Genomic DNA, 24,258 nt, shown 5'->3' on the forward strand with positions numbered 1-24,258 from the left:
CTGTATTTTGTAAAACATTTCAGTTTGAAGTAGATTTTTAAAAACATTTTATATCTGAAATGACTGAATGAAATATAGAGCACAGTGCAACTCTTGTGCTCTTCTCTGTCTTCCAAGGTCCTTATGTTAACCTAATGTAAACTGCTCCTTTCCATTTTGCTTGACACTACTCAAATTGAGATCGTAAAGCACTGGAGAACTGTAAAAAAATTGGATTTTTTAGATTTTGGCTCAACAGAGAGTTTTGAGTATTGCCCTCCCTGAAAAATTAACACGAGACCAACTTTGCCAAAACACTTAGTCGAGACAGTGTACTGGAAGAAGTGTAGCACCAGTTATTGCTTATTCAAACAAAAGGAACATTCCTTTTGGTCCTTAAAATCTTTGTTGGGATTCTGGAAATCTTTCCTATTCCTCTTCCTTTCTCTGCCAAACATTTACTGAATAGAAGCCAATGCACCATGTTGGTTCTCTTTTTCCTTCCTAAAAGTGCTAAACCCAACTTGATGCCAACCAAGTTGTTAATATTTATTGTTTGCTTTTAAGGTTGCTTCACTGTATTTCCTGTAATGTTCTGTTCATTACAACAAGAATTTTTTAAAAAAAAACAAACATTAGGCATAGAATGAGAAGGTGCTTGTGTCATTGGAAACAGAACAGGAAAACATCTTAAAGAAAAACCTGGCTCTTCTTTGGAGCACCTCAACTGCACAAGCACTCTCTCACACACACACACACACACACACGAAGGGTCATCCTATTACTGCAACAGATGGCTGAATATTGCCTCTGGTTTGGGTACTATTTGGGACATGAGGGCAACTGCTGGCTTCAATGTCTGCATCTACACCAGGGGTTCACAAACTGTGCTCCATTGACCCCTTGGGGTTTTCTGCTATTATTATTATTATTATTATTATTATTATTATTAAAGCTGGATGGCCATCTGTTAGGGGTGCTTTGATTGGGCTTTTCCTCCATGGCAGAAGGAAGTTGGATTGGATGGCTCCTGGTGTTTCTGCTATTATTATTATTACAAAGGCTGGATGGCCATCTGCTGGGGGTGCTTTGACTGAATAGCCTCTAGGGTCTTCCACTGAAATACTGTTAAGTTTAAGTAAGTTAAAATAGTTCTTCGTTTTAATAATTGAATTGTTCTTTTTTTCTTTCTTCCTTTTTTCTTTCCTTTTTTAAAAAAAATTGAACTGTGTGAATTAGTTCACACTCTCCATCCATCTGCCACTGGCCCGGCCCATACCTGAGAGAGAGAGAGAGAGAGAGAGAGAGAGAGGTTGCTTTAAGTTTTTCAGGCTGTATGGCCATGTTCCAGAAGCATTCTCTCCTGATGTTTTGCCTGCATCTATGGCAGGCATTCTCAGAGGTTGTGAGGTCCAGGAGGATGCCTGCCTTAGATGCAAGCGAAACGTCAGGAGAGAATGCTTCTGGAACATGGCCATACAGCCTGAAAAACTTACAGCAACCTATTGATTCTGGCCATGAAAGTCTTCAACAACACATTGATAGATATAAGTTCAAAGAAGATAATCTGGATTTTATGGCGGTGTAGAAAGGGATTCTGGCCCCTTCCACACAACTGTATAAAATCACCTCTACGAGAGTCCACCCTATATCACGCAGCTGTGGACAAGTCTACATAGGGACCACCGAATGCAGCATTGCCCAGACACAAATCAAGAAACATGAAAGGTACTGCAGACTAATTCAACCAGAGAAGTCAGCCATAGCAGAGCACCTGATGAACCAACCTAGACTCGGCATATTATTTGAGAACACAAAAATGCAGGCCCATTCTAACAATCATCATGTCAGACTACACAGAGAAGCCACTGAAATCCACAAGTATGTGGACAATTTCAACAGAAAGGAGGAAACCATGAAAATGAACACAGTCTGGCTATAAGTATTATAAAACTCTAAAATCAGGACAGTAAATAAAGAGCAACACTCAGAAAACTGGGGAATTCCAGGCAAGAATCAATCAGGGCCAGCTAACACCGCCCAACAAAAGATTCCAAGCAGGAAGCAGCTAGGCTTTGAAGTTTCAAAGTTATTCAGTGCTGCTCAAGGTGGCCAATTGGAACATTCACATTTGCCTCAAACAGACAAGAGCTCTTTCTCCCACCCTGGACATTATTCCACAGAACCTCTGAGGATGCCTGCCATAGATGTGGGTGAAACGTCAGGAAAGAATGCTTCTGGAACATGGCCGTACAGCCCGGAAAACTCACAGCCACTCAGTGATTCCAGCCATGAAAGTCTTCGACAGCAAGAGTATAGTTTCTTCATGCCCACCCATAAGCCAACACTGTTGAAAGAGGGGGAAATGTCACAAGAACCCCATCCCATGTTGGTCTGCCAAACCACGTGGAGGAAACCAAGCTGCTTCCCGCTTCCCCGAACTGGGCATGCGCCAGACGTGGCCCCGCCCCCTACACCGCCTTGGCCCCGCCCCTTCCCTGTTTGAGCTTGAAGGCCGGCGGAGAAGGAAGGAGTTCCCTCAGGATGGCCGAAGAGGCGCGGGAGAGGTTCCTCAGAGCGCGGCTCAGGACACTGGCTCCTCTCCGCGAAGGTACCGGGTGCCCTTGTTCTTCTTATTATTATCAGTTTAAAAATGAAAACAAATCCCTGTCGAACTTTGGGAAACGTTGAAAGGGAGGTAGGCCGGAACCTTATTCCAGGGGGACGTGCTTCCCGTCGGATCCCTTTTGTAGCAGGAAACAGAGGCCTTAAAGTGGCAGTAGGCCTGTTATGGTTAGGTTGAGAGTAAGGCTTCAAAACGATTGGGGAGTGGGGGAGGGTTACAGAGTCATGGAATAATAGAAGGAACCGTATGGGCCATCTAGTCCAACCCCATTTGGCCAGGCAGGAAAAGCACAGTCAAACACTCCCAACAGATGGCCATCCGGCCTCTGTTTAAAAGTTCCCAAGGAAGGAGCTTCCACCGGACTCCGAAGCAAAGAGTTCCACTGCTGGACAGCTCTTCTTACAGTCAGGAAGTTCTTCCTAATGTTCAATGGAATTTCGTTACCTGTCATTTGAACCCATGACTCCATTTAGTCCTAGCTTCCAGGGCAGCAGAAAGGAACCTTGCTCTCATGCCTCCTCTCAACCTTCTCTTCTGCAGGCTAAACAGACCTGGTTCTTTAAGGCGCTCCTCAGAGGGATTATTCATGGTCTCCAGACCTTTGATCCTTTTAGTCGCCCTCTTCCTCTGGATATCTTCCAACTTAGACTCTCTTTTGAACTGTGGTGCCCAGAACTGGACACAGTGTGATTCCAGGTAAAATGGTCAGACCAAAGCAGAATACAAATGCACTATGGCTTTACTAAATCTGGACACTAGATTCCTTTGGATGCAGCCCAAAATCCCATTGGCTTTTTAAGCTGCTGGATCACACTCCTGGATAATGTTCAGTTTCCCCTCCACGAAGACGGCAAGATCTTTCTCACAGGCATCACCCATTCCATATCTTTGCATTTCATTTTTTTCTGCCTACATTTGTTATTGTGTTCGTTTGGCCAGTCAGTTCTCTAATCTGTTGAGGTCCTTTTGAATTCTGATCCTGTTCTCTGGAGTATTAGCTCTTCCTCCTAATTTGGTCCCATCTGCAAACTTGATCAGCATGCTCTATAAACCTTCATCCAAGCCATTAATAAAGACGTTGAACAGTAATGGGCTCAGTACAGAACTGTTTTTATGGCACCAAATAGTCACTTCTTTCCAGGATGAAGAGGAACCATTGGTGAGAATCACTCTTTGGGTTTGGTCATTTAACCAATTATAGATCCATCTAATAGTAGCATTGCTGAGCCCATATTTTACTAGTTTGTTTGAAAGAACTTGGTAAAAAGGTAGCCCAATGTAAACAAAAATGCAGAAGTCCAAACTCAAGATCCCCAGATTAGGACCCTTGATGTCAAGCATCTCTTTTTTGTCTGGATTCAGTGCCAATTTGCTTTTCCTCACCCAGCCCATGTCCTCCTCCAGGCATTCATTCAGAGGAGACATGCTACCCTTAGCTAAGGCTGTTTTTGAAGGCATGGAGAAATATATTTGGGTGTCGTCAGCATGCTGATAACACCCCATCCCATGCCTACAGATGATCTCTCCCAGCTGCTTCATGTAAATATTAAGGAGCATTGGGGATAGAATGGCTTGTTTTAACCTCCAGTTTGCTAGTAAAACTGAATTCGTGTGTCACAAAATGATGCTTCTCTAAAAAGTGTGTCACCAGCATGAAATGTTTGGAAAGGTCTGCTCTAGTTGAAGGGCAGCTAAACTTCCTTTAATTGTTGTGTAAAAGAATAAAATGTGTGTATATAAAATAGATTAGAAATCAACCAAAAACACTTTGCTCATGCACTTTAATTTAAGCTTTTATTTCGTTTTTAAGTGGCTTTTAACAACCCTTTTGTTCTGATCTTTGGAAGAAAGTGCACACCTGAAAATTCCCCACGATGACCCTGCCTATGTATGTAGGCCTACATATATCCTAAAGGAGCTAGATGCTGTCTGATCTTGGAAGCTACAAGGGTCATTCTGGTTAGTATTTGGGTGGGAGACTGCCAATGCATCACAGGTCTACAGAGTATCATTAAGAGGAAGGAATTAGCAAAACTGCCTCTGAGTATTCTTTGACGGAGAAAACCCTATACAATTCATTGGGGTCGTCATAAATTGACAGGTGACTTGAAATGATATGCACACACACCTCTTAACAGACATTTAATCTGAAGACTTGTCAAAAAAATGTTTCCCACCAGAACCTCCCTTTTTCCACAATGCTGGACATACTTACTCAGAACATAAGCCCTAAGATTATTTCTCTACAGTATACTACACTAGAAGCTCCTTCTTTGGAGGCTTTTAAACAGAGGCTGAATGGCCATCTGTCAGGAGTACTTTGATTGTGCTTTTCCTGCATGGTATAGAGTTGGACTAAATGGCCCATGCAGTTTCTTCCAACTCTGTGATTCTACACTTTTCACTTGTTTCGCCCCTGAACCACTTTCAAATACCTTGTATCTTGCCTCTCCTTAACTCCAGGAAGTGTTAAGGTACTCACTGTCCAAATAGTCAACTGCAGCATTGTTTTCTGAGTGTTAGCCTGGAAGAGAATATGTATATGTGCATGTCGTTTCTGTATTAACACAACTTGAAATCTTGCCCCTCTCCTGATCTCCAAGCTGGAAAGAATGGGGCCGGGGCTGTTCTGTTTCCCAGATGTTTTGGCCTTCAACTTCCAGAAATCCTAACAGCTGGTAAACTGGCTGGGATTTCTGGGAGTTATAAGCCAGAACACCTGGGACCCACAGATCAGGGAGCCTCAACCCTAAAAGTTGAGGCTCCCTGATCTGAAGTGCTTGGAACAAGATGTGTTTTGGATTTCAAAGTGGAAGGGAACCCCTAAAACTTCTAAGTCCCACAGAGCAGATGCAAACAACCAGCCTCCTTAGGTGAAGCAAAAATCTTTATTTTTTTTCCAGCGTGGCCACGCATAGGCGGAACCAGCCGAAGACCAAAGCGTGCCTTCAAAGAAATGGCTTTCTGTCCTGTTACAATCTTCCTGTTATCTTTTATACAATTTTTTACTGTGTCAAGGAGTAACCCCTCAACCCTTCCCCATTCTCCAATCAGATTCTTAAAAACATGCTTTTCTCATTATTTGACCATTTCGACACTTCTAACTGATAAGCTGTACATATGCGGTACCAGCATAGATAAACATATATTATTTTGTATATAGATAAGCATTGAAATGTCAGGTCATCCTGTGTTTCTAAAATACACAATCTCCTCCTTGGCCTCCAATCTCCCGTACTCTTTTGCTGAGAAGGGTACCTTTACTCTAAGTTAGCATTTCAGCATTTTTGCATTATTAAGCTCATTAACTCCTTCAAGAGTATTGGAATACCTGCATTTATGTATAGATACAGGATGAGATATCTTGGAGGTAGGACCCAAGTCTAAGCACAACATGCATAAATGTTTTATAACCTTGTACACATAGCCTGGAAATAATTTTATAAAAATATAAATAATGTGCATGAAATAAAGCTTGTGAACATTGAATCATCAGAAAGCAACAGTGTCCCTACCTCAGCCATTCATATTACCTGTTTTGGATTTTGGATATTTTCATATTTTGGAATGCTGGATAAAGGATGCTCAACCTGTATCAGGAGCTGGTGAAATGCTCACCATGTCAGGGATAGAAATTGTTAGATTTGACTTATTTTTGAAGATCATTCTATGCCAAAAGTAGGAAATGTGTACTCCGCATGTGGTGCTCTAGTTCTTTTCTTGTAGCCTCTAAATTGCTAGGTTTGCCAAATCACTAGAGGAGCAAAGAAAGCTACCATTATCTTTCTATTATGTAATCCTTTGGCAGCTTTAGGAGTTTTGGGAATACATTAAGACACTCTTCCCCCCAAAGAAAAGAGGCTGAAACGGAAAGTCAGAGATTGGTATTAGTAGAGGGATCAGCATTAGCAAAGGCTTACATTTTTTAACACTCAAGGGAAGACTCCAAAGACTTTCACTGCCCCAAAGCATGCTAAAAACTCTGAAAGACCAAGTCCACATGGAAGCCTTGAAGCGCTGTTGCCAAAATCCAGAGGCAACGATGGCAGAAGCTTTCTTCTTAAGACGGCAAGGCAGTGTTTCCCAAAGCTTCTTAAAGATCTTCCCCAAATTGGTGCCTTCCAGTTATTTGGACATCGTCATTTTTGATCATCAGCAATGGTTGGAGTTGATAGGAATAGTAGTTCAGAACATCTGGAGGGACCAAGTTGTGGAGCTGCTAAAGGCAACATTAACCTAGATGGTTCAGTAGTATAAATATATTTATCACTTTATACAGCTACCCTCCTAGGAGTAAGTCTAGATGCCTGTGGCAAGCACACTCTAATTTTTTATAATTCAAGGAACATCTGCCTCCTGGAACAGTGAAGCCTCAGCTGTTTCATGCTTTCCTACCTTTCATGAATATGCATTTATATTGCTTAAAAAACCAAAACCTTGAAGCCAGACTGCACATATTAAAGATGAATCCAATAATAAATTTATAGGGTTATATGAGAGCACAAGCATAATGTTCTGTTTTTGCAAGTTACTTCTGGATATGAATGGGGTTGGTTTTTTGAGATGGACTCCCAGACTGAGAAAGGATGAAAGCAGACTCATTGTAGAGTGAATTGCAATGTGTGTGTCTTGGAGGGTGCTAGTAGTATGTTCTGTCCTTTTGTACATATTATGTTAGCTTTCTTTCTAGGCAGGTTTGGCACACTGCTCTTGGCACTTGGTGCCACATCCTGTTTTCGTAGAATCAGAATGGGAAGAAACTAGAAAGGCCATCCTGTCCAACCCCTCCACATCCCACATTTACAGAAACGAGCTTTTTAGAAATATAGAATATGTATCTGATTGTGCTTGGTTTCTCTTTCCACAACATAAACAACTCCAGAAAAACGTGGTTATCCCTACCTAAAATTCATTCCCTTCCATGACATTGACCAGACCATCACTACTGGTTAGGATCAGATCTAAAATAGTTGATCCCCTTTTTACCCATTCTACCTTCTATACAGTGTAACCTTCATGTTGTCAATGGCTTTCATGGTCGGAATCACTGGGTTGCTGTGAGTTTTCCCTGATGTTTCACCCACATCTATGGCAGGCATCCTCAGAGGTAGTGAGATCTGTTGGAAACCAGGCAAGTAGAGTTTATATATCTGTGGAATAATGTCCAGGGTGGGAGAAAGAACTTTTGTCTGTTGGAGGCAAGTGTGAATGTTGCAACTGGCCTGCTTGATTAGCATTGAATCGTCTTGCATCTTCAAAGCCTGGCTCCTTCCTGCTTGGAATTCTTTGTTGGGAAGTGTTAGCTGGCCTTGATTGTTTTCTGTCTGCAACTCCCATGTTTTCTAGATGTTGTGATTTATTTACTGTCCTGATTTTAGAAGGTTTTTTTTAATACTAGTAGCCAGTATTAGAGAAGCCATTGAAATCCACAAGAACATGGACAATTTCAACAGAAAGGAGGAAACCATGAAAATGAACAAAACCTGGTTATCAGTATTTAAAAAAAAAAACTCTAAATAAAGAACAACACTCAACAGAGGAATTCCAGATAGGAAACCATCAGGGCCAGCTAACGCCTCCCATCAAAGGATTCCCCCAGGCAGAAAGCAGCCAGGCTTTGAAGCTGCAGGGCCATTCAGTGCTAAACTATGTAGCTAATTGCAATATTCACACTTACCTCCAACAGACAAGCGTTCTTTCTCCCACCCTGGACATCATTCCACAGATATATAAACCCCACTTGTCTAGTTTCCAACAGACCTCACAACCTCTGAGGATGCCTGCCATAGATGTTGATGAAATGTCAAGAGCAAATGCTTCTGGAACATGGCCATACAGCCTGGAAAACTCACAACAACCCAATGTAACCTTCCATATGTCTTCAGTATACAAATTAAGAGAAGTTCAGAAGAAGTAAAATTCAGCCTTGCTTCCCTTACATGTTTTGCTCTTAAATTTGGAAGGGAATATAAATGGAAATACATCCCTAAATATTACGAACATTGCATTGTGTCCCCACTATCTTTATAGAAGTTTGTGATTGTGTAACACTCCACTATGTTTCTTTTAACCCAGTGCCCTGTGAAGCAGTTAAGTTAATGTTAAACCACAATTTGAAAGATTAGCTTCCTGGGGGAAAAATTGATGGCTTCCAGAGGACTGCTGCAAACTTTGTCCCTTTAGAGCTTTGCAGGAGGGAGAAGAAGAGAAAGTGAACAAGAGAAAATTACTTTCTTGCTGTGAATTTTGTCAAGGCCAAAGTAGAAATGTTGTGAACAGCTCAGAGAGGTATTTAATGTTTGATGAAACTGAAACAGAAAATTTGTATGCTTCTCTACCTTTGCTAAAACACTATTTATTACTTACTTTATTTCTACCCCGCTTTTCTCACCCTGAGGGGGTTGCTAAGCGGCTTACAAGTTTTGACAAAAAATCAATGCCACAGTTATACAATAAACACAATACATCATTAAAATCAACAAACATATACATTACAATTAAAACCAGTTGAAACGTGTAGCCAAATCACCAATCCTGAAATCGTCATCTTGATTGTTTCCTATGTCGCATCTGTGAGGGTCTATTGCACTTTCTACTCGCCAAAGGCCTGCTTCCACAGCCAGGATTTAATGGTTTTGTGGGGGGTTTTTTTGCAAAAGATTAGGATGGAGGAGGGCAATCAGATATCACTTCAGAGGGAATTCCACAGAAGATGGGCCACCACCAAGAAGGCTCTGTCTCTCGTCCCCACCAGTTGCGCCTGCGAAGTGTGTGGGACCGAGATCAGAGCCTCCCCTGCAGATCTTAATTCTTGAACAGGCTCATAGAGGAAAATATGTTCAGACAGATAAACTGGGTCAGAGCCATTTAGGGTTTGATAGGCTATAGCCAGCACTTTGAATTGTGCTCGGTAGCAGATTGGCAGCCAGTGGAGTTGATGTAACAGGGGGTTGTATGCTCTCTGTATGCCACTCCAGTGAACAACCTGGCTGCCGCCTGTTGGACTACTTGAAACTTCCGAGCAGTTTTCAAAGGCAACACAACATAGAGTGCATTGCAATAGTCTATTTGATATGTAACAAGAGCATGGACTACCATGGCCAAGTCTAACTTCCCAAGGTACAGGTGCAACTGGTGCACAAGTTTTAATTTTGCGAATGCTCCCCTGACCACCCCTAAAACCTGGGATTCCAGGCTCAGCAATGAGTCCAGGATCACTCCCAAGCTGTGAACCTGTGACTTCAGGGAGAGTGTAACCCCATCCAGCACAGGCTGTAACCGTATACCTTGTTCGGCCTTTCGACTGATCAGGAGTACCTCCTATCTTGTCTGGATTCAGTTTCAATTTGTTCGCCCTCATCCAGACCATCACAGCTGCCACACACTGGTTCAGGACCTGGACAGCCTCTGTAGCAGCAGGTGGAAAGGAGTAGTAGAGTTGGACATCATATGCGTACAGATGGCTTTGAACTCCACAACTCCAGATGATCTCTCCCAGTGGCTTCATGTGGATGTTAAACAACATGGGGGACAATACGGAACCCTGTGGGACCGAGCAGGTGTCCCCAACAACACCTGGGAGCAACAACAGTATCTCAGAGTTGTATATGAGAGATCAAATATATAAAAATAAGAATATTAAAACATTAAAATATAGAACATTAAATAATCAGTGAAATCAAAGACTCGTGGCATAGTTCCGATAAAATCAAGTCTGTCAATCAGGAATTTGATAGAAACGGAAAACATTCTGCAGTTCGTTACTCCTGAATATTAGGATGCAAAGGTACTTTTGACAGGTAGATGCCATGCAAATGGGGAAGGCTTATGTTTCAGCTGGTACTAGATAGTAATCTGCAGGTTGCAAAGCAGCCAGTGAAGTCTGTCCATTGTGTCTGGCTTATCCTTGGAGTAAAAATGTCTCCCACTTTGGAATTGTGGCAGATTCACACAGGCTTTTTTGATTTGGATTCTTTCAGCTTCAAATATTGGTTATTTTCTCCACCAGAGTACATGATACACAACAAGTTCTCTAGTGTGTTTGATTTTTGCCCTTTTGTCTCGTATGATGCATCTCAATGCAGTGCTATCAAAGGGAGGTGGAGTGATGCAGCTCTTCGTGCCTGTTTGGAGAAATACGTTTCCTAACAGCAGTGAATCAGAAAATTTACAAGGAAAGTGACTCTTAATTGACGTTCAATCTAATGACTTTTTGACTGAGAAGGGAGAGGAAGGTATATGGTGTCTTAAAATGCCTTCAGTGAAAGAGCAATTCAGATAATCTTTTCAACTATTCTTGCTTCTACTTGTTGATTCTCAAAAAGCTTTTGCTGCAGAGGAAGGGGAAAGTTCTTAATTGATTTTCAGGACAAGAGTACTATACGCATTGTTTAGTGTGTAGTCTCAAATTATAAAACTTATCTCCTCAAGTTGTAGTTGTAGCTGCTCTCGTGGATGGCTCAGTTCTCCTTAGTCAAGATGCCCATGCTATTTCCTCCATCGTAGGAGGCAGTGTGCTTCTGTTACTGCAGCACACAAACAGCAGTGGATAGATTGATTGTATTTCTGACAACATAACTCCCAATATTTTTTTGCAGTTAAAGAGATAAAAACATTCTTAATAGTGGGTTAAAACTATTTTAAGAGTTAAAATTTAAAAAATCCATCTTAAAAGCCAAACAGAGTAATATAGTTGAGATGGTGCAATCAAACAAGGAAAGCTTCCACTGTTCCACAAATGCTCTGCTTCTGGATTCTCAGTGTAGGGAACCCTGGGGGGGGGGGGGTTGCAAAGGGGTGTCAGAGGGGTCACCAAGCACCACCAGAAAACACAGTATTTTCTCTTGGTCATGAGGGTTCTGTGTGGGAAGTTTGGTCCAATTCTATCGTTGGTGGGGTCAGAATGCTCTTCGATTGTAGGTGGAGTAATCTCCAGTAGTTGATGTACTTTCACTGACTGGCAACTTTTTGTGTCAATTGCTTCTTCAGTGAGAGGTCAGCTGAATCTACCCTTGAACTTCAGTCACTGTCTTAGTTTATTATTCTTATTCCTTGCACCTTGCAACTTCTTCTTACTCCCTTTCACTTTTGCCTTTATTTCAACTCCTTCTCAGCACAGGGTAACTCTCACAACAAACAAACGGCAGCGTTTTAAACTGCAGCCACAGGGCTAGGAATGCAGACAGGGGGAGGAAATCACAGCCTTCCACCCTGTAGTAGAATAGCAGGAGTAGAGTAGTGCTTTGCAGAAACCACAACAACGGTTATAGGACAAGTTATAGGACAAATGCTGCTTCAGCTTCCAGAAGCCATAGAAAGCTAAACAGGTCAGAAGGGTGTTTTCTCACCCTTCTTGTTTTATTTCTTCGTTTATTTCTCTTCAGGTTGATTAATAGAGTGTTGCTGGTTAAGTCCAAAACTCCCTCCAAGATAAGAGTGATTTGGCAGTGACTTATCAGTTTGTTGTCAGTATTCCTCTCTAATTATGCTGCTTGATGATTAGCGAGTGAAAAGTCGTGGCTCCGGCTCCGCTGCCATTTTTCCAACCGTCAATTATAGGTGAATTATAAATCCCAGCAACTACAATTCCCAAATGTCAAGGTCTGTTTTCCCCAAACTCCAGTGTTCACATTTGGCAATATTGAGTATCTGTGGCAAGTTTGGTCCACATCCATCATTAAGTCCACAGCGCTCTCTGGAGATAGGTGAACTACAACTCCAAAACTCAAGGTCAAGGCCCAGTAAATGTTTTTAATCTATTGTTTGTGAATCTTTTGTTGTGAACCGGCCTGAGTCTCTCTTTGGAGGTCGAGAAGACCAGTATATAAAAGTTCTAAATAAAAAAATAATAAAGAAATAAATCCTTCCAGTATTTTCTATTAGTCATGGAAGTTGAGAGGTGATTAGCTTTCCCTGATTGTTTCCCCTCTGGAATTCCCCTGTATTTGAGTGTTGTTTTACTGTTGTGCTTTTAGAGTTTTTTTAATACTTCTCTCCGTTGTTGTGCTGTTGTAATTTTAAAGTTTTTAAATACTGGTAGCCAGATTTTGTTCATTTTCATGGTCTCCTCCTTTCTGTTGAAATTGTCCACATGCTTATTTATTTCAATGGCTTCTCTGTGTAGTCTGACATTAGAATGGTCCAGAATTTCTGTGTTCTCAAATAATATGCTTTGTCCAGGTTGGTTCATCTGCTATGACTGGTTTCTCTGGTTGAAGTAGTCTGCAGTGCCTTTCATGTTCCTTAATTCGTGTTTGGGCGCTGCATTTGGTGGTCCCTATGTAGACTTGTCCATAGCTCCATGGTACACAGTAGACTCCTGCAGAAGTGAGAGGATTCCTCTTGTCCTTTGCTGAATGTAGCATTTGTTGGATTTTCTTGGTGGGTCTGTAGATAGTTTATATGTTGTGTTTCCTCATCAGCTTCACTTTGCGGTAAGTGGTTCCCTTGATGTATGGCAAGAACACTTTTCCTCTGGGTGGATCTTTGTCTTTACTCTCTTGGCTTGTTCTCAATCTTGCAGCTCTTCTGATGTCTGTGGTGGAGTCTCCATTGGCCAGTAAAGCCTAATTTAAGTGGTTCAGTTTGTCTTGGAGGAGGTGGGGTTCACAGATTCTTTTTGCACAGTCTGCTCTGTTTATTGTGCAGACAGTTGAAAAGAGTAGGAAAGGGTTAAGGCAGTGGGTGGGATCATGCAAATTCCACACCAATGGAGAGAGTAAGAAACACTGGGATGTCTGTTGTGGAGAGAACACGTAAAACTGAGGATGAAATTGTCTCTGAATAAAAGCATTCCTTGCATGGTGGGCAGTATGGTGTTCGGGGAGGACATTGGCAGGGGTTGGGCTACATGTGCATGAAACTTGCTATAACCTGAAATGTCATTGGAGGGAGGGCTTTTGGTGGCCCCTCAGCACTGTGGGTTAAAGCTGTTTGTGGAAGTGAGAGCCTGTCTGTGGAAGTGGGCCACTTGCACACATACATATTTTTTCACTTTTATTGTGTGTGTTTGTGTGTATATCTGGAGTTACATTTCAAAAATGTACCTGTTCTAACTTACATAAAAATTGGATTTAACAACAAACCTACAGAACCTATCTTGTTCATAACTTGGTGACTGCCCTTACAACGTAATTCACACACCCAACACATGCAAATGGTTAAAGACAGTGTTGTATTATACATTGCTACAAAATCACTGCTGGTACTTTATAATTACCGTAAGATGTGGCATACTTTTAAAAACATTTATGGAGATACATTCATTTCACCCAATTTATTGTTTTAGATGCAGAACGAGAATGGAAAACCCCTTTCTACTTTATTCAAGGAGCTGATCCGCAGTTTGGATTGATGAAAGCTTATGCCATTGGTGACTGCAATAGTGGAGGCGACGAATGGGAGGAGGAGCTCAAATTAACTCAGCAAGCAGTGCAAGCCATTAACCAACTGAACCCTAAACCAAAATTCTTGGTCCTATGTGGGGATCTTGTACATGGCATGCCAGGTGAGATGGGTAAACAGTGAACTGGTAAAGCTGTTTCTTCTAAGTGTGCTCTAGTTGTAGCGATGGACAACATACAACATCAATAGCTGCACAAGCATATCTGTATAAAGATATGCTTGTATTCTCAGAATCTTAATTTTCATTTAAGAGGGCTTGGGGAACCTTTACCTTTTGTTCCCAGAAGCCATAACCAGGTGGCTGATAACAAGAAGTCCTCAAGTGATAGGGGAGCTGCAGTTAAAACATCTAGAGGGAAAAAACAATTTTGATTGCATTTTATTTATTTTCATTCATTTTTTCTCTCTCACTCATATATATGCAATACAGTTGAAAATACAATGGATGCAGTCACCAGGTTACAGACATCTGACTTACATTCAACTCAGAGTTAAGAAGAGAGCTAAGACAACAGGAAGTGCTATAAATCTCCCCCTTGGATGGGAAAGCCACTCCTAGAAGAGTGGATTTATCGGTGGTGGGGGAAGGGGGAGGGTCTCCACTGAAGCATCTCACCAATCCTTGGTTTCACAACAAGTCACATTTTTCCAAATCCAGTTATCATAGGGACAGAAAAGGAGGTTAATATATGTGTTGGGGTGTGTGTGTGTGTGTGTGTATGAATGAGAGAGAGAGATATGAGTTACACTTCAAAAATGTACCTGTTCCAACTGAGAAACAACTTCAACTTAAGAACAAACCTACAGAACCTATCATGTTCATAACTTGGGGACTACTTGTATTACCAAGGAGAATAGACCTTTCCCCTTTTAAACTAACATACCTTCTACATTGCCTAAATCTAGTTTAGATTTGCTAGAAGGCCTTTAGTTGCTAGAAGGCCTTCTGCATGAAAGTTCATGGCCCAAGAAGCCAAATCATTGATGACACCATCTGCGGAAATGGTTGTTCACTTTTGGCATTCTTCTTCCTGGTCTATATCCTTCAGCAGGAAGGATAGATAAAATAACAACGTGTGCTCAAGATTCCTTATGTTCCTCTCCAGAGTTTTGCAGTCCCTTGCAATATGTTGAAGGTTATATGTCGCTGTAATTGGTACTTTGATTGTGCTTTTCCTGCATTTCAGGGGGTTGGACTAGATGGTCCATGTAGTCTCTTCCAACTCTATGATTCTATGATTATTTGTTGCATCAGAAGGACAGTGTAATGGTTGGTGGGGTTGCTTAAACCTAATCAGCCTCTCTTTGATGTCATGAAACTGGGAGGATGTAGCAAACTTTATTTCTGTTACTACAGCATCTAGACCAAATTGAATTGATTCATATTACAGGAATGGAGATTCGAAGTAAATATTAATAGGACAACAGCATTAAGATCTGTTGTCCATGATTCTTAATAAGGTATCCCTTGCTCATTGGAGGTTTTTAACCAGAGGCTGGATTCCAGTTTCTCAGTGATGCTTTCGGTGGTAAGGGATAGACTAGATAACCCTCTGGATAATTTCCAACTAAGATTTATGATTTTTACTTGCATTTTTGACACTCCTCGAGGGCATGGCCATAGGGGCTGCTGATGAGCAGCTGCCCTTCAATATTTATCACTCTGCTGTGAAGAGATTTCCTTAAATTAATCCCTATGTCTCTGTGAAAACAGTTGCTTAATTTGTATGGCAGCCAAGATTGCTTTACTCTTTGGTTTCCTTGTTGGTGAGAGTAACAGTAAGCTAATGGTCATCTCTTTGGAGAATAAGAGAACTAAAACAGAGGCGCTTTCCTCCTAATTTAAGCCATTTGCCATTCCAAGCAAGGCAAAAAGAGCAACCCACAACCTTTGGGTTAGTCCCTCTTGCCTTCATTTTGTCTTCTGTCTTGCTAGCTGGATGAGAATTTTTCTCTCTGTCTATCTCATTACAGTAATTTATTCCAGAATTTATAGAGCATGGATACTTAGCAATTATGGCAGTATCGGGAGACTTGGTTAAAAAGAAGAGAAAAATTACTGAGTCGTATGAGAAGAGTCCTGTGCTTAATCACATAAAAATAAAAGCCTGGATGAGGGAGACACCAGTAAAACCGTTCAATTATCTCCCAACACATAGGCTTCATAAATAAATGTGCTGCTGCCATTCAAGCCGATCAAATGCTGGCAAGCAGGGGAGTTTCGAAATGTGAAAATGCAAATAAAACTGTGACCGCTGTTGAAACTGCTGAAATACCTGCGATCCTGTAGGCTTCAGAGTGTGAAAGGTGTAAATAAAACTGCTACTTCTGTTTGTATTGCTCATATACATGCAAACACACAGGTTTTGGAGCATGAAAGTGCAAGTATTGAGAAGCATGTGTCTGAGTAGGCAGCTGAGTCAATATTAAGAAAGTTTTGATGGTGTCTAACGAGGGCGACATGGAAGGAAGTTCCCCTTGTATTCAAGTGACCACAGTAAGATCTAAAAACCATTACTACCATATCTAAGAAGGATAATATTAAAAACAAAGGTAAGGCAAAAGGCTTACTGATTCCCTTAGAGCAGTAGTTCCCAACCTGTGGTCTGCAGACCACCAGTGGTCCCTGAGAACTAAAATATGGTCTGTAAAGCTAAGACCTTGCAAAGTACAACTCCCGGAATGCCATTGCACTGAGCCAGGACAGTTTAATTTCATTGTGTCAATGCAACCTGTGTTTTCAAAACAAAAAAAATATATCCTGGTTTACTATGGCTGACTTTTAGAGCGAAGCTTACAGCAGCTCAACGCAAGGAAAAGCTTCCTTCCTTCCTTCCTTCCTTCCTTCCTTCCTTCCTTCCCTCCTTCCCTCCTTCCCTCCTTCCCTCCTTCCCTCCTTCCCTTCATCTCCTTCCCTCAGTCCCATCCCTTCCTCCCTTTCTTCCTTGCCTCCTTCCTTTCCTTCCTCCTTCTTTTCTTCCTTCTCTCCCTCCCTTCTTTGCTTCGTTCCTTGTTTCCATCCCTTCCTCTCTCTCTCTCCCCTCCTCCCTCCCTCAGTCTCATGCCCTTCTTCCTTTCTTCCTTGCCTCCTTCTTTGCGTCCCTCCTTCTTCTTTTCTTTCTTCCTCCTCTCCCTCCATCCTCCCTCGCTTCCTTCCTTTCTTGGTCGTCCTTCTCTGGAAATATTCCATCTTGTCAACATCCTTCCTGAATTGTGGTGACCAGAACTTGACACAGTGAAATCTGATCAAAGCAGAAGAGAAATGGGCATCATGGCTTCCCTCCATCTAGAGCCGTGGTTCCCAACCTTGTTTTGCCCATGCCCCACCTAAGCATCTCTAGAATCCCGATGTCTTCCCCTCCTAATGATATATGGCCCCATTAGAAAATACATAACAATATCATGAGATCATTTATGCACGCCAGTAAATGGAGATTAAAGGAGGTCAACACATAAATACATAACAAGAACAGGGGTGAGACAACAGGAAGTGAGAGAAATCTCCCCCTCGGAAGGAAGGGAAATCCTCTCCTGGAAGGGTTATTATCAGGGGGGAAAGGGGTCTCCAATGAAGTTTTATCTCCAGTCTTTGTTTCCACAACAAGCCACAATTCTCAAAATCCAATGATAACAGGGACAGAAAATGAGGGGAAATCTTCTGAACAGAGGCACAGAGAGCAAGAGAAACAACTCCCTATATGATCCAAAGCATATATCTCTCTCTTTCTGTCACTGGAGTTACACTTTTAAAATGAGGCTGTTTCAACTTACATACAAATTCAACTTAAGAATAGACTTACAAAACTGATCTTGTTTGTAACTTGGGGGCTGCCTGTAAAAGATTTCACATTGCAAACCATACTGGAAGGCAACTAGAAGTGTACAGTTCAAGGAGAGCCCTTGCAGCATGCCTCCATGACTGACAAAGAGGCTGCACACTCAGTAATTCAGTAAACATGAAGAGCATGAGCTTGACCCCGAGGTGGAAGAGAAGCAAATATCTTGCTAGTAGGCTTACCATAAGCAATTTGATAGGCTTCTGTCTTTACAAAATACTAGACCAATTTAATTTTACCGCAAGCGATCAGGGCTCTTCTTATGCTCTTCAGTCTCACTCTTGCAGCAGAGATGCCGTTAAAGTCTTCTATCTGTGCTAGAAAGACCGCAATCCATTCATACAGAAATCTTCTCACACCCAAACACTCAGAATGTGGTATGTGATGGAAAATATATAAATATCTTAGGCTGGATCTCCACTGCCATATAATCCAGTTCCTGAATCTAGATTCTTTGCTTTGAGCTGGATTATATGAGTGTATACTGCCATATAATCCAGTTCAAAGCAGATAATTTGAATTCAGAAACTGGAATATATGGCAGTGTCGAAGGGGGTCAATTCTTCAGGAGAAAGGCACAGTTTTAATCAACTAAAATCCACCAGAATAAGGTAATGGCAGGTAAAGGTTTTTCCCTGACATTAAGTCCAGCCATGTCCAACTCTGGGGGTTGGTGCTTATCTCCATTTCTAAGACGAAGTGCTGGCGTTGTCCATATACACCTCCAAGGTCATATGGCCAGCAACGGTTCCAGCCCAACTTATCTATGCGAACATGTCTCCCCTTACTAACCTTCCAGGAATATAAGATCATTTGGGGAGGCCCTGCTTTCGATCCCGCCTGCCTCACAGGTGCGTTTGGTGGGGACGAGGGACAGGGCCTTCTCAGTGGTGGCCCCTCGGCTGTGCAACTCCCTTCCTGGGGATATTAGATTGGCCCCTTCCCTCGTGACCTTTAGGAAAAGAGTAAAAACCTGGCTCTTTGAGAAAACTTTTGGAACCTCATTGTAACCAGATAAACTCAGTATTGTGAATGAATATGGAACAGCTTAACAATGCAAATGGACATGGATTTAAACCCGGAAGTCATTTATTTTTATAGTTTTAAATTGTTTTTATCTGAATTTTATTATGTGATTTAACCTGTTTTAATCTGTATTTTTGGGCGTTCAGCATCTAATTGTTGCCAGTCTATGTGCCGCCCTGAGTCGCCTTCGGGCTAAAAAGGACGGGATAAAAGTGTGGTAAATAAATAAAATAAATGACTGCATGAAGCATTGTTACCTTCCTGCCAGAGTGGTACCTATTGATCTACTTACATTTGCATGTTTTCGAACTGCTAGGTTGGTCCATCAGAGTAGATGTACAAATTCAGCTCTTGTTGAAACGTTAATATTATATGTTAATATTACTGCTATCGGTGTCATTAAGAAAGGACTTCTTGAATGTTTTTTGTACTGTTGTGTATTCACCTATTTCATTTCAGAAACTGCTTTGAATTCCTTGAACCTCCGCTTCATTTTTGGAAAAGGAGGCACACAAAATGAAACCCAATTAGCTCTCATGTGCTTTGATAAACAAACTTGCGCTAATGGGGTAGAATTTTTTTCCTGACCTAAATGAGAACTCCAATGTACTGTAGAATATAAAACCGTGTGATGTTCAAAGGGATGTTTGTGTGCGCGGAATCAAGTGCATGAGGAGACCGAAGATCTGAAGATGTCAACAGTGGCAGGTCTGGGCTAGATTCCTTCACCATGATAATTAGGCATAATCTTGCTGTTATTATGTAGGTAGCTAGCTAGCTTTCAGGGAGAATTCCCTTACATAACCTGCTTGGGGGCAAGTGCATGTGACATCCTTTCAAATATTGAAATATGGTTATCATGTTCCCTTCTCTCAGCCGTCTTTTCTCCAAGCTAAACAGATTCAGCTCCCGCAGTCATTCCTCATAGGGCTTGGTTTCAAAATCTTTGATAATTTCCTTCTCTGGAAATATTCCAACTTGTCAACATCCTTCCTGAATTGTGATGCCCAGAACTGGACACAGTATTACTACTGGTGAAGTCTGACCAAAGCAAAAGAGAAGGGGCACCATGGCTTCCCATCATCTAGACCTTGTTTTGCCCAGGCATCTCTAGAATCCTGATCTCTTGTCCTCCTAGTGACATATAATTCTTATCATTCAAAATGTAAACTCCTGTTCATATGGAGGATTTTGGAAAATAGAAATATTAATAACCTTTTGGAGATTTTATAATCTTTGAAAAGGCATGACCTTGTTAGAAGTCACAACCTTTTGAGAAATGATGCCATAATCTTTTGAGAAAATGTCATTCATGCTAGGCAATTAGGTTTCCCAACTGTTAAAGTGATGTACTTAGATATGTCTTTGAACAGTTAGGGACAAAGATATGCCAATGCACAAAACACACACATATACAGCAGAGTCTCGGAAGTGTTTTTTTTAGTTGCCCCCAAACATCTATTCTCCCTTAAAATATATTTGCCTTTAAATCATGCTCTCAAGAGACAAAAATTATTCACAAACTTCATGTATTCAGCATACAGGTACTTTGCATATCAATCCATTTACAAATAGAATTGAAGTAGTTTCTCTGTGTAGATAACACAGGGCATCTTTCTTGAATCAACAGTCCATAATCTAAAGCATCTCTGTTCTGAGAGTCTAATGTATAATCTGTCTCTGTAGAATCTGAAAGTTCAGTGGAGTCTCTAAGCAAACTGTACTCACTGAAGTCTAAAGCATACAGTTCCTACTGAAGTCTGGAGGGCCCTTCCAGACAGCCCTGTTTCTCATAATATCAAGCGAGAAAATCCCATAATATCTGCTTTGAACTGTGTTATCTGTGTCAACACTCAGATTATATGAGATTTTCTGCCTTGAAATTCTTGGATATAGGGCTGGGTGGAAAGGCCCTTAAGGGTACATCTGTTTCTACTGAAGTCTGAAGTATACTGTTCTAAAATGGAGTCTGAGTCCTGAACAATCCCAGACCTGATCACATGATCTGCAGCCCTTCCCACAACAGAGTTAAAGAAAAAACTGCAAACCAATATATACACATACAATACAGTAAGCAATCTGAATTATATCCATTACAAATAACTAGTGAAGGCTTGAAGAAGGTTGCCATTTCCAACAGAGGAAGCCTTTTTGGCTAGCAATTCAATGGCATGTTTTATCTCCTTTTGCCGTCAAGAAGCCAAATCCAAAACTTCAGCATTTGGCTTTCCTGACATGGTTAACAACATCATTTGTTGATGGTTAATGATGTGCCAAGGCATGTTCTTTCTATGTTCCTCCTCTATTCAAAAGGCTATTTCCCCCCAAAATAACAAGTATTTTAAGCAACCAGCAAAATATCAGGAGAAATTCACAGGAATGGAAAATGCGAAATTTCTATGCTCAGACTTGACGAAGACTGTTTTTTTTTTCTCACTAAGACATTTCATGATTGATGACTAAGTAATTTTTTTCATGTTGGGAGTGACTTGAGAAACTGCAAGTTGCTTCTGGTGTGAGAGAATTGGCCATCTGCAAGGACGTTGCTTAGGCGATGCCCAGATGTTTGATGTTTTACTAGCTAAGTAATAAAATAGAACAACTAGCACATAGGCAACAGTAATATTTAAAGCATCAAATTCATGGTAGTATCATTATTGTTATTATGTTTATGTATACCCAGCTTTTTCTCTCCCCAAAGGAGACTCAAAACTTAAGAGTCCCACCTCATTACATGTCTTTGGTGACAAAATACTGACTTCCCTATGAACAATAATTGTGCTTGGGATTTTTTTCATAGATTGCCTTCTACATTCAAAAAGACATTTTATTTCCTATTTTTGTATAGCTTATAATGTGAAATGGAGATGGAGAGGAGTGGCGTGTTTGGGATGAAAGTGGCCTCCCTTTTCTGGGCAGATGCACTCCCAAATTCACTATTTTTTAAAACTGCAAAGACTTTGCAGGAGGGACGTTGTAGCCCATTTTGCTTTAGTTTTTCAATGACTCTTGTCATAGAGTCATTGAAAAACATTGGGAGACACAAAAACCACAAAGTTTCTGGAGTAGAATAACTACTTTCAAGGTAAGGGCTACAGAATTAAACAGAATAACACTTTTAACCGGGAAAAGAATTTTTTTTCCAAATTTTGTTACATAGTATTAATTAATAAGATAAGCATTTGAGTTTTGGTGGTTACTGAAATCATGCTAAAATGTTAAATCAGTGTTTCTGTAACTAAACAAATTTTTGAATTAACATTTTATTGCAAAAACAGATAAAACACTTGAAGGTCTTTGTTAGGGTTGGTTCAATAGAGTTCACATGGGCATTGGAGATATGTGATACCATGAAATTGTGCATGACGTTGGTGACTGATATAGAGGGTCGTTCTCCTCAAGGATTGGGCCGTCACGTTGCAAGTTCTGTGTGGGAGGACGTTCTTTTGGTTTTATGCTTAATTATCCTAAATTGGTTGACTAATCTTCTCTGTTGCTGGAATCTGTTGACAAGCGGCCACCTGGGAGGATGGATGAAATTAGGCGGATAATAATGCAAAATGAAAACAACAAAAGTGTGTGGCATACTGTTCACGTCCAGTTTTGTGTGGTTCTTACACAACGATAAGCACAGGTTTTGTTCTCTTTATTATTTATGAGCTTGGGTACCCTGCATTGCCCGAAGCTTAAGTGGCTGAGGGGGAAAAGGAAGGGGCCTGAGGCTGTTAGGAATTGTGGGAGTTGAAGTCCAAAGCACCAGGAGGGCCCAAGTTGGCACATGTCTGGTTTAACCTCTAGTTTGCTAGTGAAACTGAATGAGCGTGTGGCAAATGACCAAAAAAGTGTGTCACCAACATGAAATGTTTGAAAAACTCTGATGTAAATGTTTAAAACATCTACTAGGCGACAACCACACAATTTTTCATGGCTCCATATTTAATTAGAGATCCCAAATCAGGCCACGACCCAAAATTTAAGAAGTTTTGCTTTAGGCAATGGGTGAGCAACCATGGAGGACTAGGGAGTCAATGATGATGATGATGATGTTGCAGGATTGAAGAGAAACAACTGGAAAAGCTGACACAATACAAGGATTTAAAGATCGAACTGCAAAGACTCTGGCACAAGCCAGTCAAGGTGGACCTAGTGGTGATTGGCACACTGGGTGCAGTGTTTAAAGACCTTGGCCTGCACTTAAACACAATCGGTGCTGACAAAATTACCTTCTGCCAGCTGCAGAAGGCCACCTTACTGGGATCTACATGCATTGTTCACCGATACATCACACAGTCCTAGCCACTTGGGAAGTGTGCGACGTGTGATCCAATACAATAGCCAGCAGAGTGATTTTGTCTGCTGTGGACTCATCTTGTTGTGTTTCAAATAATAATACTTTATTTATATTCCGCCCTTCTTCCTGTAGGGACTCAGAGCAGATTACAGTATAAACAGATACCGGCAAACATTCAATGCCTTATTAATTACAATGAGACACACAAACAAAGGCAAAGGCTTCTCCTTTCATTTCCGGCTTTGGAGGTGGTGTTCATCTCTGTCTCTGGGGAGGTGCTCTTTCTCCCTTTTCAAGCCGAGGAGCTTGCATTGTCATCTCCAGGTCATGTGACCGGCATGACTGCTTGGAGCGTCTTATGCCTTTCCCACCAAAGCAGTACCTATGTATCTACTCACATTTGCATGTTTTCACACTGCTAAGTTGGCAGGAGCTAGGGCTAACAGTGGGAGCTCACACCGTCCTGCAGATTCGAACTGCCAATGTTCAGGTCAACTGTTCAGCCACACAAAGGTTTAATCCAGTGGTTCTCAACCTGTGGGTGCCCAGATGTTTTGGCCTTCAACTCGCAGAAATCCTAACAGCTGGTAAACTGGCTGGGATATCTGGGAGTTGTAGGCCAAATAAATAGTATCATAAATAATAATAAAAACACCTGGGGACCCACAGGTAGAGAACCACTGGTTTAACGCATTGCGCCACTGAGACAGCCTTCCAGAGACCTTGGAATGCCACTTCTGCTTTGCTCACTCTTGCTTTAAAGAAAACATATGCTGTAAATTGAATCTGCATTCATATGTTGCCACGTTTTAGTCTGAAATAGATAAGATACTGCAAGAACATCTTTGAAAGAAAAGTCGAGGAGCCTCAAACAGGTGTTCTGCTGTATTACACACAAGCCGTACCATCTCAAACTGCCAATTGTTAGCAGAATACAGATGGCGGCTGCCAAGTGTTAGGGTTTCCTAGCTTACTAACTGTTTTTTCGATTAAAGTCTTGTCATTCTGAAAGTACTTTATTGCTAACAGACAGCAGAATTGCTTGCACGCCACATTCTTTTGTCAAGACTGAAAATCCCCCCTAGAAATACCTTTAT

The 24,258-nt window shown here is 41.3% G+C and overlaps 1 protein-coding gene across 3 annotated transcripts in view; it reads left to right on the top strand.

Annotated features, from left to right (window-relative positions):
• Positions 1 to 2,470: 2,470 nt before the first annotated feature.
• The window catches only part of CPPED1 (calcineurin like phosphoesterase domain containing 1), a 51,659-nt gene continuing 29,871 nt past the window's right edge, over positions 2,471 to 24,258 (top strand). For 2 of the 3 annotated variants that reach the window (XM_060786347.2, XM_060786346.2), the window contains exons 1-2: positions 2,471 to 2,590; positions 13,893 to 14,111. In XM_060786347.2, coding sequence (XP_060642330.2) covers positions 2,524 to 2,590; positions 13,893 to 14,111 — 286 coding nt within the window. In that variant the 5' untranslated portion in view covers positions 2,471 to 2,523. Of the gene's footprint in view, positions 2,591 to 8,803; positions 8,894 to 13,892; positions 14,112 to 24,258 lie in introns of those variants that run through there. The other variant, XM_060786348.2, reaches the window with a different exon arrangement.

Source organism: Anolis sagrei, chromosome X, assembly GCF_037176765.1.
Source record: "Anolis sagrei isolate rAnoSag1 chromosome X, rAnoSag1.mat, whole genome shotgun sequence".
In the NCBI taxonomy this organism is placed as follows: Eukaryota; Metazoa; Chordata; class Lepidosauria; order Squamata; family Dactyloidae; genus Anolis; species Anolis sagrei.